Here is a 12,978-nt window from a genome sequence, read left to right as displayed (position 1 = left end):
ACGGGGACGCTTTTGGGCAATATATTTTTTTCCGGCCGTTTCTTCCTCTGACGTTGTAGTGTCGTAATTGTTCATGTGCAGGAGAGGGTTTTATCCTCAACAGCTTAAGTGCGACTTTTAGACCTCAACTCTTCTCCCCTTTTCTGCAGCTTACTCTTTCTGGAAAAACAAAGCTGTCTAGTCCAAACAGAATAAACTCGGAAAACAATAAATTCGGGGGAAGAAGAACGATAGTTCAGCAGGAGCAATCTACGTCGAATTTCTCAATCACTCTGGCGTACCAACCAGGCTTTCCCCTTTCATACAATCTCATAGCAGTCGCTAAGTCTTGCCTGCGAGAATCTTGTAATGCCATTGAAAGACGGTATCCTTCAGGCAGATTCATCTCTCCCTCCTTCTCTATCACCGCAGTGATATACTTTTGTCTGTCAACATGCCTTCGTACGCTTTCTGCATCCTTTGGGACCCCGTTCTCGTCGTAATTCCAAGGTGCATCCATATCAGGCGGGACTACCGACAAAGTTAATGGAAACTCGCCAAAAATTTCCCACGGCCCCGCAAAAGCAGCTTCCCAGTCAATAACACCCAACAAATTATAGTTGTCATCGAAAACCATGTTATTATGACCAAAATCACCGTGGCACAATGGAAAGGGGCCCTTATCCTGAACGGAAAGTTTGCTAGCGAAAGCTCGGACTGAGGATCTGAAGGAAGACGCAGAGAAAGAGAGCTCGTCTGCAAATTCGCCCGCTGCTTCTTTGAGCTTTGCACTGGATAGTCCGAACTCAACTGTTTCTGCCCACTTCTGGAAGAATTCAGTGGCTGTTGCAAATGGGCCGCCTATACCCGGTATAGGCCCTTGTTCGAATGAACCGTCATTGTTCCTGCGGAGAATAGTTCCAATTTTTGGTAGCTGCACCCTCGACAGCTCAATCTGGGAAGTGAAATGTTAGTATTAAAAGGCCTTTAATTAGTGTGAATGCGAGCGGACGATGCTGAATACCTGAATTTCCGCCATTTTCCCAAAGACGTGGTTTTTGTGGCCATCCGGGATCTCCATGCCAAGATCTATGCCGACATTGCCCCTCAAGCAGTCTATTAACATAAATTGTGCGTTCACTGCGTTCTCGGGATTAAGCTCCGCGGCATGAACCCTGGGAACCAGAATATTTGTCTTCTGCTTGACTAGCAGAATCGTGTTGTATTCGTTGCTCATAATGTGCTTCGTAATGGTAGTTCTGGCTTGGTTGCCCGATCGATGTTGCATTCGCAACCGAGCGATCCAACGCACATTATCGTCAAATTCAATGATCCGGACCACATGGTTGAATCCAAGGCCGATGTCTGAAAGCAGTTTGCACCCTTTTCCGTTCCGCAAACTGGCCGCGAATTCAATGAGCGCTTCCCACTTTACTGATTCGATAAAGCTCTGGACACTTGAACGGAGTGCTTCATCTGCGAGTGAAGTAAAATAGGACCATCGATAGCCTGCGAAGACGCCGTCGTCTAGAGCAAGGTAAGCAGTCTTCCATTTTGGAGGGGGAAAGCATCTCGTACCAGACATCGTAAATGAAAGGATCTTGGAGAAACAGGAATAGAAAGACGCGGGTTCGTAGAAATAGTCCTCAACTTTCAAATTAGCGGTGAAGCTACTGCCTAATTAACTCCCTATTCTCTCCCTATCTCTCCCAATCTCTCCCTATCTCTCCCATCTCTCCCATCTCTCCCTATCTCTCCCATCTCTCCCCATCTCTCCTCATCTCTCCCCATCTCTCCCCATCTTTCTTATTTTCGACAGCTTGAAGATTGACCAGGTCATGATATCAAACAAACCCCCAAGCCCAGGGTCGCATCACCAGTGACGTATCATATGTATCGTTATCATTTCCCTAAAGGTCTTTCCTTGGAAGCGATTCATCCGGATGGCCTATACCAATAAATATAAATAGTGTACGAGTCCTCCCGAGTGAATATTTTATTTTCCAAGCTCATTACTATCGTTCTGATTCTGCCACCTTATCACCAAGGTGCGTTGACTTTCTCTTTCTGTCTTTCTCTTCATCGTGGGCAAAAGCAGTTTATTGACTGTAGGCAGTTATTACAAAAGACCATCTATCGTTTTCGGTGATCGCTACAATGCAGTCAACTCAGGTATTTGCTGAACTTCTCGAAATACTTGGGATGCCAACTTGCGCGTATGCTAATCAAGGCACTTGGAGAGACAGGACATTAGCAATATGGCTACCGAACCAGCACCTAACCCGGTCAATTTAAGTAGCGTCTATACCGAGTGCTGCAGATTGGGCTGTAAAAAAATGGTTAAGAGAGGAGAAGTTTGCGAATGTGGTATGCAGAATTGAACATACAGTTCGCCGTTACTGCAAAACACCACTGGGTTCGAATTGCCAACTCGGGAAATTTCTTGGATCCTCAGAATACCACTCGTTATGCGCCAAAGGAGGCCCTAAGATTCCATGCATAGGCGTCTCTATATCTCGCGACATCCTTCTGAGGTCCACAATACAACATCCATTCGCTAAAATACTGACTCAATTTTTGTTTCCCGTATGCTCCGCGGAGTCGGTGCCTTAAGATACATCTTCTCCTTAATTTGTATTCGAAGGATTACGGTCCATCAAGGACTCCATGATGTTAAGGACCTAATCATTTTTCTGAACCACTCAGCCTTTTAGTATGACTGACCCTTCGTTAATCACCATTCGTTATGGCCACATCTTCTGGCAGAATATCGTTGGCCACATGTGGGCATGATAGATTTTTGCACACGTGGAAAATGGCTTGGTAAATGCGATATAATAACCGTTTAATTTAAATGACGAGGCTTCTCAGTTGTGCATTTACCACTCCCAATTCACCATTATCCCAATTAGTCAGTCCCTTTTACAAGCACCGGCCCTATTTATTGGAACATTTAACATGAATAAAACTGCGGGGTCCATTGGTCTCTTGTTTGATCACTATCGTCTGCCGAGGGCTTTCTTTTGACCATCAAATTAGTTGAGCATACAAAGTCATTATAGCCACTTTGTTGAGAACATGAGAGGATTGCGGATTTGGATTTTTTCTGCAGAAGAAATCAGTAGCGGAAGGGAGCGACCGATAACCACGTGACCGAGCGCGGACTTGGATTTCTTCTGCAAGAGAAATCAGTCTCGGAGGGCAGGAACACATCCACCACGTGTGCCACGCGTACTGTTACGAGTTGACGGGAGGTAGCGGACTTGGATTGCGAACTTGGATTTTGATGAGATACGGCTACGGTAGGGGCAGCAGTATCGATGTGTGAGAGGGATGAGGAGTGGGATTGCTGAGGGGGAGAGATTCTACCTAAGCTATGGACTGTGGTGAGTGGCAGAATCACATGCCATGCAAACACCCTTACAAAACAAACGCTGTGAACCCACAGGAAGTTTGTGTGACTACCGCAACAACGTAGTCTCCCTACTCTGCTCAGCTCACACAGCTAAACACCACTTATCTGTTTCAAGGAGCTTGGCAATCGCGGGGAACAGAGGAAATATTGTCCTATTCTCGCTCTCCGAAAACAAGACATACTTGACAATCTTGATAACCCCGAGTTTAGTCCATGACCACTGCTGATGTTGGTTACAGTACAGTATTAATTGATCTCTTAATTCTTCACGAGCAGGATAATATGGTAAACATGTGATATCTCATCTGCTTAGCTTCCTAGACTCACGGTCACCTCGCGTTTGGGACCTTTGGGGACGAAAAGGCGCCTTTGGTGGAACTCCGTGGCACTTCATTGGCTGCTATAAAGCGGAACAATAACTCATGCATACCCCAGCAAGACGTATTCTCCAGTTACCTTGGTCAAGATCCTTAGTCAACGTTTGACGCGTCCCAATAATGCTTTCATATATACGGTGCATACTATAAAGAACAGCACATACCTGCATTCATCCTGTTCTGCACCCGATATATCTTTCGTAAATAGATGCCGAAGGGCATATTGTACGACTCCATCGTTCTTTCCTGTAGTCAGCATCATCCAACACTAACAATGGGAAGGAAGTATCTCAACCAGCATCAGACCCAAGCGAAGGACGAGCATCGAACGCCTGCTCAAATATTTCTAAAGGTTCTTTACGATCAGCCATTATCATCGTGACAATTACAACCCACTTGCACTGGAATTATTCTGACCTATAGTGGAACTTATGAACTTCCGATTATCACTTTAGACCTACATCTCTTTAGTCGAGGCTGGACTTGTTGAATCTGGCTTTGACGATGATAACTCGACTGCGACAGATTCCCTGTCCCAATGGCGCGGTAAATGAAGTGCGGCTTGCTCACATTCTTAGACTGTATGATGTGAGAGAGGGATAAGGAGTGAGATTGCTACTGAGGAGGAATTTGACCATAGTGAGCGGTTGTGACGCATTAAAAAAGGCCAATATGCGAACTGGCGAGTTTACTGACCAGTTGGCCAGTGAATGGAGAGGAACTAGAAGGATCGAGGAGGAGATCACGTGACCCATGTTTTGTGTTCACGAAAGTCAGGTGATCATATTCGTGTTGTTGTGTGTTGGAATCTTCCACACATGAGGGTTGTCTATTTTTCTGGGTACTTCTATGTGGAACCTTCCGTGCGAGTCTTTCCATGGGGATCTGCCGCCACGCCGCCGCTCTATCCCACAATTTGGATTTGAGGCTTGACTTCGCCTCCCTCGCTTCTTCCTTTTCCTTTTCCTCTTCGTCTTAAACTCTGTTTCATAGAACACAGTTGCTTCACCTTCTTCCCTCCTTACGTAAATTCTTGTAGCTGTACTGCCTTGGAGTTACATTTGATGAGGTTGCCCGCCAGTCGGAATTACGCGCGAGGACACCGTGAACGCCGTAATAAACGCGCTCCTCGTCACGGTTTTCCAGAGGTTCATTGAATTTTATGAGGTTCAAAGGTATCATTGTCGTTGGTATATTGTATCGCCAAGTAAGCTACTGAATGTCTCACGTAGTCCCTTGTGTCGACGATCTAGTCCGTTGGGTAACGGTATGATTGTGAAGCTGGTCTCCCCGTTCTGGTGGTGAATGGAAGAGTCACTTCAATCACTCCTGTTTCGTATGGCGTGGCCAGGCAACGAGAGATCCTGATCCCGTTGAAAGGAGGAGCTCGGCCACTGTCAAGGAAGTATGGATGGCACGCGGTAAGACTCGGCTTGCCTTTAGTGCTGTAGAACACACTGGCGGACGGTTTTCCTGCATGTTGGCTGCCTGAGTAGGCTAAATATGCAAATGGAAGTCAATGCGCAAGCCTTCAATATCTAGTAGTCAACAACAAAAGGCGCACTTAACGAATTGCCAAGATACAAGATCAATCTGTAACGACAGAACGTTTCAAAAAGACAATGTGGTATGAAAGGGAATCAAAAAGCAGCCAAAAGCAGCAAAAAAATCTGTCAAACCAACAGATAAGAAGCAGCAAAACCGAGTCTCATCTTAAGAGCTTCTCTACAAACCAGTCACTTGTTTTCACAGTTGAAAGGCCAAGATCCCACCAGTCTAGCGCGCCCATTGAATCTACACCGGGTGCGAGAGACGTATTCCGTGCGCGTGACCGAGCGATCCGGTGCGCAGCGGCAGAGCCCACTGGCCCTTTAAGTTTAGGGGAGATTGATTGTGGTGAGACGTGCCATGCAGCTGGGGAGGCGATGTCATGGGCATGTGGGGAACATTGACGGTGGGAGGAGGCCCTGACCGCTGGGTGGAGCGCTGTGGTCGACCGGGCTGAAGATGTTCTGCCCAGAGGTGGGCGTTGACCAGGCGTCGTAGTGGCCTACTGTGGTGCGTTTTTGGTCCGGTGTGGCCGTTAGGCTAGGGTTATGGCTGGCGTAGTCGAAGACCGAGACATCGTGGGAATTACTTATCTCTGTGGTGACGGGTGTCCTGAGCACTGGTTGCGAGATTGAGTCTGCGTGATGTGGGGGCGTAGCGTTGAATGCGCGGTCGTGGCCGCCTTCAAAGTTGAGTCTCTCTTGTATCGAGAAGTTGCCGGGCATTGAACGGTTCATAGTGGCGATTAGTGTGGTGAGAGAAGCAGAGGCTTACTCCACAGATGAAATGGGTGTCAACAGACCATCTTCGACGCGCTCAAGAACTTCGATGATTGCCGGTACCCCAGCAGACTCGCCATCCTCGTCACCGTCACTCTTGTGGCTGGGGCCCAAATTCTGGACGTAAACGTCTATTTTGGCGTCTGAGAGATGCCCGCTAGTAATCCAGTGTCTGAAATTGATAGGTCTTGACCTACCAACATCCCCGCGCTCAAGCACTCCTCCATTTTTCGCACCTGGAGGATCTCGTAGATAATCTTCATATGAGAAGAACGCTTCAAACTTCGCTTGGTGTCGCCAGCGTCTTCCTTGAGCTTACCGACAGTGATACCATACGTTCCAAGCTTGCGGATGATATGGAGCAGGGAGTTTAATGCCGTCTAGGGATCATCGGTATGCCCAGCAGGTCAGCGGAAAGACAGGGCCATACAGTCTTTCCTCAAGTGGTCAGGCGCCTTGTGTATCACTCCCCGGGGCCACCATTTTGGCTTGGTTTTCTCCGGGTCACCCGTGGAACCGGGAACAGAGCCCGGCGGAGGCTTGCCTCCGTTATAGGGATGTCGGACCTATTTGCGAGGCTCGATGAATTTGATGAAGGCCTTAGTAACCGCGCAACAGTTGAGCTGCTAGAAGTGCTTGAGGGCACTCTCGTAGTAGCTCATGACTTTCTGGGTGTCTCCAACGCGGATAGGGATCATCTGGCTGGATCCAGCGGGGGAGAGATCCTGGCTATTAAGTATGCTCCTTCAGAGATCTTCTCGTATTTTCGAACCCGTCACTGATAAGCTCATACTTTCCAGGTCCCCGTTCGTGCATCTAGGGCTGTCGAATGCTCTGCGCTATGCTCTGCGCTGTGTGATAAGACTGGAGGAGTTTCCCTCAAGAGACAGCTCTGTTTGATTTATCATCATTGCCTGGCTGCGAGAGGACCAAGGGATCATCATCGCTGAAGGCAGTGAGCATCGCTGGCTGATTTACGGAGCGAATAGCCGAAGCCCGTTCGGAAGTACCGCCAAGTCAACTAATGGAGATGCACTAGACTGTACACGCTGTTTAGGTCTCCCGGTTGAACTTCTGCTAGAATCATATTGTCTATATCTCTGGCTTTGGCGTCTCGTACCAAGGGGCCGTCGCGTTGGGAATCATATTGGCACGGTCTTTAGCACTCGACGTGGAAACTAAAAAACGGTCAGGATAGTGTTCTGAAAGGTACGAAGTTTGATGTCGATTAGTGTGACTCGCCATTCAAATCCGGCCTTGATTTGCTCATTGAAGTCTTTGTCTTCCTTTCTTGGCGCAGGACAGATACTGGACACCTCGCGCAAGGAATTGCACGCCTTATGACTTTTGAGCCTTAGTGCGTTTGGCGTCTGGAAGAGGACGATTGGGTCCGTGTCGCTAAGCAGCTAAGAAGTCTCGATCTCGTATCGGGTAAAAACTCTTACGGCACTTTACTTCAGTAGAGCAAGATCTGCCAGTCTGGCGTCCACTAGTGCGGAGAAGGGACACGCTGATTTTGACCACATCAGTAAGTCGTGGCGCCAGACTTCCGCCTCTGGACCCATTTCGGGATCTGTGAACCAACTTCGGAAGGTCTATGATGTTAGTGACACCAGATTGTTTCAGATGCAGATATACATCCGGGGTATCCCAAAGGGCGTCCTCTGGTAGAAAAAGGTCAAGGTCCCGAGGAGCATCCATGTCTCTTATATGCCAATTCTGCTGCACGCTTAACAATGACCCGGATTCAGTCCTGTAGATCCATCCTAATCTACGCCTGCTTCTCATCCATGCTGCAACGGTCATTTAGTTCCATAGATGCTAGCATATTGTATGGGTCACAGGTTTATAAGAGCTAATTGGGACCTGTGCGCTACTATTATACCATAAGCAGAAGCCTTTCTCAAACCACTTGATGGCTTATAAGGATTCGATTGACGGCTGCAATTGGTCGGCTATTTATTGTTGGCTGAATCCCCTGTGTCAAGGATCATCACCCTTGCGGAAATTCCCAGGCTGCCTAACTTTTTTCCCTTTCAACATTAGCCCATTTCTCACTTTCATCAGCCTCCGAAGTCCTTCACCCATCTGATCCGAGATGTCTACCGTATCCATCATCGCTCAGATTGAAACGTGCCTGCAGAAGGCTGAACAGCTGAAGTCAAAGATTGACAAACTACGTCCCGCAGATGAGCAATGGGATACGCTACTTGACTTGACTTCCCGACTATCGGAATGCACGAAATTCCTCCAAGAGAAAGTACGACTACGAAAGGAATCCCATTGCGCCCGGGCACAGAACGAGAAGAATAAATATACAAGCGATACGGTCACTTCTAGACGAGCACTCTGCAAGAATGGAACTTTCAAAGCGACAATCTTTCGAAGAAATATCCTTACAATCTTTGGCGAGACAAAATTCTCGACACTTGATTCTTCCAGAAACAGGTTGAGAAAGGAAGCTATAGTGAGAAAAATTGAAGCTATTCGAGGCCTTAATCCGGACACTATTGTTACGTGGTCAATCACCTTTGAACCGAGTCGCTGGACTAGCGATAAAATGGCTTTCAAGGTTGTCAAGCTTGTGACAGAGTTTCTTGAAGAGGAAACCCCGTGTGAGTGGCCGCTCGTAGTAGCGGACACGTTGGACAAACTCCAACAAGAAGAAGGCATTCTGCAAGAAAATCGAGAATATGATATATCTCGCGAAGGTAAGTTCTCTTGTCCCTATGAGGAACCACGCTTATCAAACGACTAGCCATAAAGCAGCCCTACAGAGACAGGGAATCCCAACATCTATCTAAGAAACAAACACGGAGTACAGAAGGATCCTTAGGTGACCGATCCTCAAGCGAACGAGCAGATAATGACAATTCGTCAGGCAGGCGTAAGTGATGCGTGTTCATAAACAAAGCCTTGCTAACAGGAAAGCAGGGATCCAATACGTGTTTTCGAAAGCACCCGTCGACCACATACCGTTCTTGGGACCTGTTGTTTCCAAGGCCATTCAGGCTAGTAATCAGTGCAAGATGGAAAGAGGCCTGGGTGAGCCGATAACTGATTGCTGCAATACACTGCTACCAGAAGGAGAACACGAGGACATCTCTATCACATTATGCGTTGGACGCAGAGAAGGTTTCGAAATGATCAGCTTGCTCAAGCAACAGAGGACTTGGTCAGCTTAATCCAACCGTCTATCACTTCGACCTCATATCGCGGTGGAACAATGTGCTTCCCGGCCGTTGTAGTACGTTTATGCGGCCAAAGTAGCGGTGTTCCCTTGATTACGTTCGGATCAGTGATCCTGATCATAGCAGCTCGGCCGTATATAGTTCTTTCGCAATCTTCTGCGTCAAAAATACGTGCCGCAGCATATTCGAGTCCTTCGTCGCGAGAGTTTGAGCACTATTAAAACCTCGCTTTAGTATTTGACAAGAAACGCGTGTGTCGTTGTCGTACCTTATCGGTCGTGATGAACGGTCTATCGAATAACCTGTCTTCCCGGCCTTGATATACGATTCGTTGAAGAACCATGCCCGTTCAGAGCATTATTCAGTGTACTCGCGACGCTATATGACGAAAGGGATAATAGGAAGTTGGTATTCTGGTGCAAAGGTCCAATGTAATGTTTCGAAACTCGGCACGGCCGGTTATCGTTAAAGTCGCACACAAAGTGGGGGAGGCTACCTCATGAGAGGTTGCGCGCCTTAAGTTATATTTACCGCACGACTTCATGGCATATGGGGAGTCAATAGTAAATATACTATTACTTATGATCCGTAGAAGATATCGCAGGCCATAGATATCGGACGTGGAAACTGGTTAAAGAGTTTGTTTGTATTGATGCCCAACGGATGGTAACTAAGGTCATCGGAAGATTAGTACCACGTGCCTTTTCTGTTATCGGAACCAACTGTCATATTTACCGCTTTCGTACTCACCGCTTTCCTAAGACACTCAATCGCGGTAGATTGACTCCCGCCCACCGAAGCGCCAAAACGGAATCTTGTTTCGCTGAAACGATGAATTTCTATATACCTGCTTATATCCAATTCCGGCACAGTAAGATACATCATTATTCATGACACCATGAAGGCAGGCGTAGCCTGTTCCCATGGAAGTTTCTAAAGTATAAGAGGAAGGAGTACCGAACCTTTGACGAGTGACTGCAATTTGCTGAATGTATAGAGACCTATATAACAGAAAATTCGCAGAACATTATAACTGAAATCACACTGATAACCGAAAATTAATGAGCGAATGGTCGATAATAGTAGCACTAGCGATGAATCTGTCCATCCGTACCATGCCCGCAAAACCACCTAGACGGATAGGTATGTATAAATAGTGCGTAGCGCAGACTGAGGGGCCCGCAAAAGTCCGGAACCTTCCAAACTAATCAGCTTATATCAAGCAAAGCACATAGCGAAAAATTCCTCACCTCACTGAGATCCCGGGACCTGTGCCTTACACTTTTCACAAGGAAACGGCTCTGGGTGAGTCACGTTGTTGAACCCACATTGCGGACACTTCATTTTGGATATGGAGGCGTTCAAGAGGTACTTCAGTATTTTGATTTGAAGTGTTTTGGTTTGAAATATTGTGGAAATTATGAATGCTTCGTGGATCCTGGGCTGGGCCACGTACTTATACCCTGGAATGGGTTGGGGAACGGAGGTGTAGAACGGTACAAGGCTTTAAACTAAACAATGTTCAGTCTAGTTCGTCCTCGCATCTACTGCCGACGAATGACAAGTAGCTTAACAATCCACGTATGTCAAAATCCGCACGCATGCGTAAACAGACAGCTTCAGAAATTGTAGATCAAGAACCTTTGGATCGTAGCATTCGCCAACCAATAGGAAATAGCCCATCTCTAGATGCGTCTCCACCTACAGACATCGCTTGAGTCCTAGAACGGGGGCCGTAGCGACGAAACTTCGGCAAACATGTACGCCTAGAGATTTTCAGAACTTGTGCAGTCGTAGTTCCCGGAGCGATGTACAAAGTTCCTTCCCCGTCAATCCAAAGGGTGCAGCATGGATCAGGCCAAGAAGTGACAGGTTCCCTTCCTAAAAATTAAGCAGATCTCTGCACTGTCTCTGCCCGATGTGTTTAATCCTGGTTGGACATCGCCAAAATGTGGTGTCAGCCCATGTGCCAAAAAAGCAATATAGCGGGGTGTAATCCTGTTTGAAGACACTCACGTGAGCGGTGAGCTGTCCCATATAATCGACTTCTGAACAGATGGCAACTTCATGCTCTTCATGCATTTTCGTCATGGAAAAACCGGCCAAAGGTTGTGTTGCCTGTGGTTGGACATTGGAACAGCAGGAGCAATGCTTATATTCCAGTCATATAAAACTCTTCTATGGAGCGAGTCGACGTGGTGTCTGGTCCATCGGGTCAGATGTTGTCCTGAAAGAGCGCCCTGATGAGGGGCCAAAAAACGAGGCGAAAGTGTTGAATCACCTTTCGAAGTACCCTGATATCCCTGCTCCGAAGCTCATACGTGACTGGGTTGATGACGACAAGCAATATTTTGTGCTCCTAGAACGCATAAAGGGGCAAACACTTGAAGAGACGTGGCCTACACTATCCAAGTGCCAGAAGACAGCTATTGCAGACCAAGTTGTCCAAATTCGCAAGAAGCTACGGTCCCTCACGTCGAATTCCATGCAAACGGTTGATCAAGGCCAATGTTATCCAGCGCTACTCTTGCCCGACCGTGCGCCTCATGGACCTTTTCACTCCGACCTCGAGCTCTGGAATGCGATTGCTATTACGCTTCGTGATTCGCCGGGAAATTGTTTTCCTCAGCGAGTGTTGGAGAATTTGAAGAAGCGTTTGCCCACGTGTGAACCTTATGTACTCACACACTGTGATCTTAATTTGGGCAATCTTATCGTCAGAGACGGGGCGCTGGTCGGAATACTCGATTGGGAATTTGCCGCCTACTACCCTGTATGGTATGAATACGTCTCAGCGTCTTGGGGATGGACTGAGGCAGATGCTGAGTGGAAAAACTTGCTACAACAGCGTATGGAGGAGCACGGTGACGGACATCGTGACGCGAAGGACTTCTGGATGGATCTTCGTCAGTTACGAAAATTCCCGAACTTGGACGAAAAGGGTCAGCAAGTGTTGAAAAATCTATCCGCTGAATGACGACTATCCGCTTCTTGTATCTCATTTATCTTCATTTGACCTAGCAAGGAATGGATGAGTTGGCTTACCCCCACGCCGGGGTCAGGTCCAGCGGAGTCATATATGCTTGGTCCGAACAACGAGAGCGGAAGAGATTGGGCTAAGAAGGACAATTTGCATGCGTACCTAGAAATTGAATTTCATTTATAGCATGGGTACAACTATATGTCTTGGGTACTTGCGGCAGGTAGATATCTCAACGATTTCCTCTGTGTCCCTGTCTGTATCCAGAGGCTGAGTAGGCTCCCACATCCGTAAAACATCAAGGAAACCTTCAGTCATCGGCTACAGAAGCCATTCTAGCCCCGGGAAGATCCTCTTAGGAACGAGTGAAGTTCCCCTCGAAGATAGGAAGCTCCCTTGCAGTGGAGACTCAGGAAATTTAGCTCTGCCTGATAATTCTCGAACACATTCTGCTACCCAAGAGAAGGATCAGCCGCATGCACAAGTCAGTCATTTCGCACTTACATTCATACTGTACATAGCACTACGAAAAAACGAAAGCCGAACAAGGAACAAGTAAAAGGTCGAGTACTCTATCTCCCATCAAGGCCAGCCGCACATTTCCTGCAGATGCTCGTCTTGACTCTTCCAGAGCCTCCTTTATCAAGACCCATGCATTGAAATGATGCCCAAACACTTTCTCAAGACTTGGGTTGAGTTCCGAGTCCAT

The 12,978-nt window shown here is 47.4% G+C and overlaps 4 protein-coding genes across 4 annotated transcripts; 2 read left to right on the top strand and 2 right to left on the bottom strand.

Annotated features, from left to right (window-relative positions):
* Window positions 1–235: 235 nt before the first annotated feature.
* Window positions 236–1,564, bottom strand: N7539_008792 (phosphotransferase family protein; the record flags this gene model as incomplete). The annotated part of the gene is made up of 3 exons (XM_056938387.1): window positions 236–934; window positions 1,004–1,506; window positions 1,558–1,564. The coding sequence occupies 3 exons, from the start codon at window positions 1,562–1,564 to the stop codon at window positions 236–238; spliced, it is 1,209 nt and encodes a 402-aa protein (XP_056786395.1).
* Window positions 1,565–5,699: 4,135 nt separating this feature from the next.
* N7539_008791 (uncharacterized protein) lies at window positions 5,700–6,361 on the bottom strand (the record flags this gene model as incomplete). Its single annotated transcript, XM_056938386.1, has 3 exons — window positions 5,700–6,019; window positions 6,122–6,255; window positions 6,300–6,361. The coding sequence occupies 3 exons, from the start codon at window positions 6,359–6,361 to the stop codon at window positions 5,700–5,702; spliced, it is 516 nt and encodes a 171-aa protein (XP_056786394.1).
* Window positions 6,362–8,196: 1,835 nt separating this feature from the next.
* On the top strand, window positions 8,197–8,856 carry N7539_008790 (uncharacterized protein; the record flags this gene model as incomplete). Its single annotated transcript, XM_056938385.1, has 1 exon — window positions 8,197–8,856. The coding sequence occupies one exon, from the start codon at window positions 8,197–8,199 to the stop codon at window positions 8,854–8,856; it is 660 nt and encodes a 219-aa protein (XP_056786393.1).
* Window positions 8,857–11,345: 2,489 nt separating this feature from the next.
* N7539_008789 (aminoglycoside phosphotransferase family protein) lies at window positions 11,346–12,266 on the top strand (the record flags this gene model as incomplete). The annotated part of the gene is made up of 1 exon (XM_056938384.1): window positions 11,346–12,266. One exon carries the CDS (start codon window positions 11,346–11,348, stop codon window positions 12,264–12,266), a length of 921 nt encoding a protein of 306 aa, XP_056786392.1.
* Window positions 12,267–12,978: the final 712 nt, after the last annotated feature.

The sequence above is a fragment of the Penicillium diatomitis genome, assembly GCF_028827545.1.
Source record: "Penicillium diatomitis strain IBT 30728 chromosome Unknown utg000014l_segment0_segment0, whole genome shotgun sequence".
Classification (NCBI taxonomy): domain Eukaryota; kingdom Fungi; phylum Ascomycota; class Eurotiomycetes; order Eurotiales; family Aspergillaceae; genus Penicillium; species Penicillium diatomitis.
This window is presented reverse-complemented; position numbering and strand designations above follow the sequence as displayed.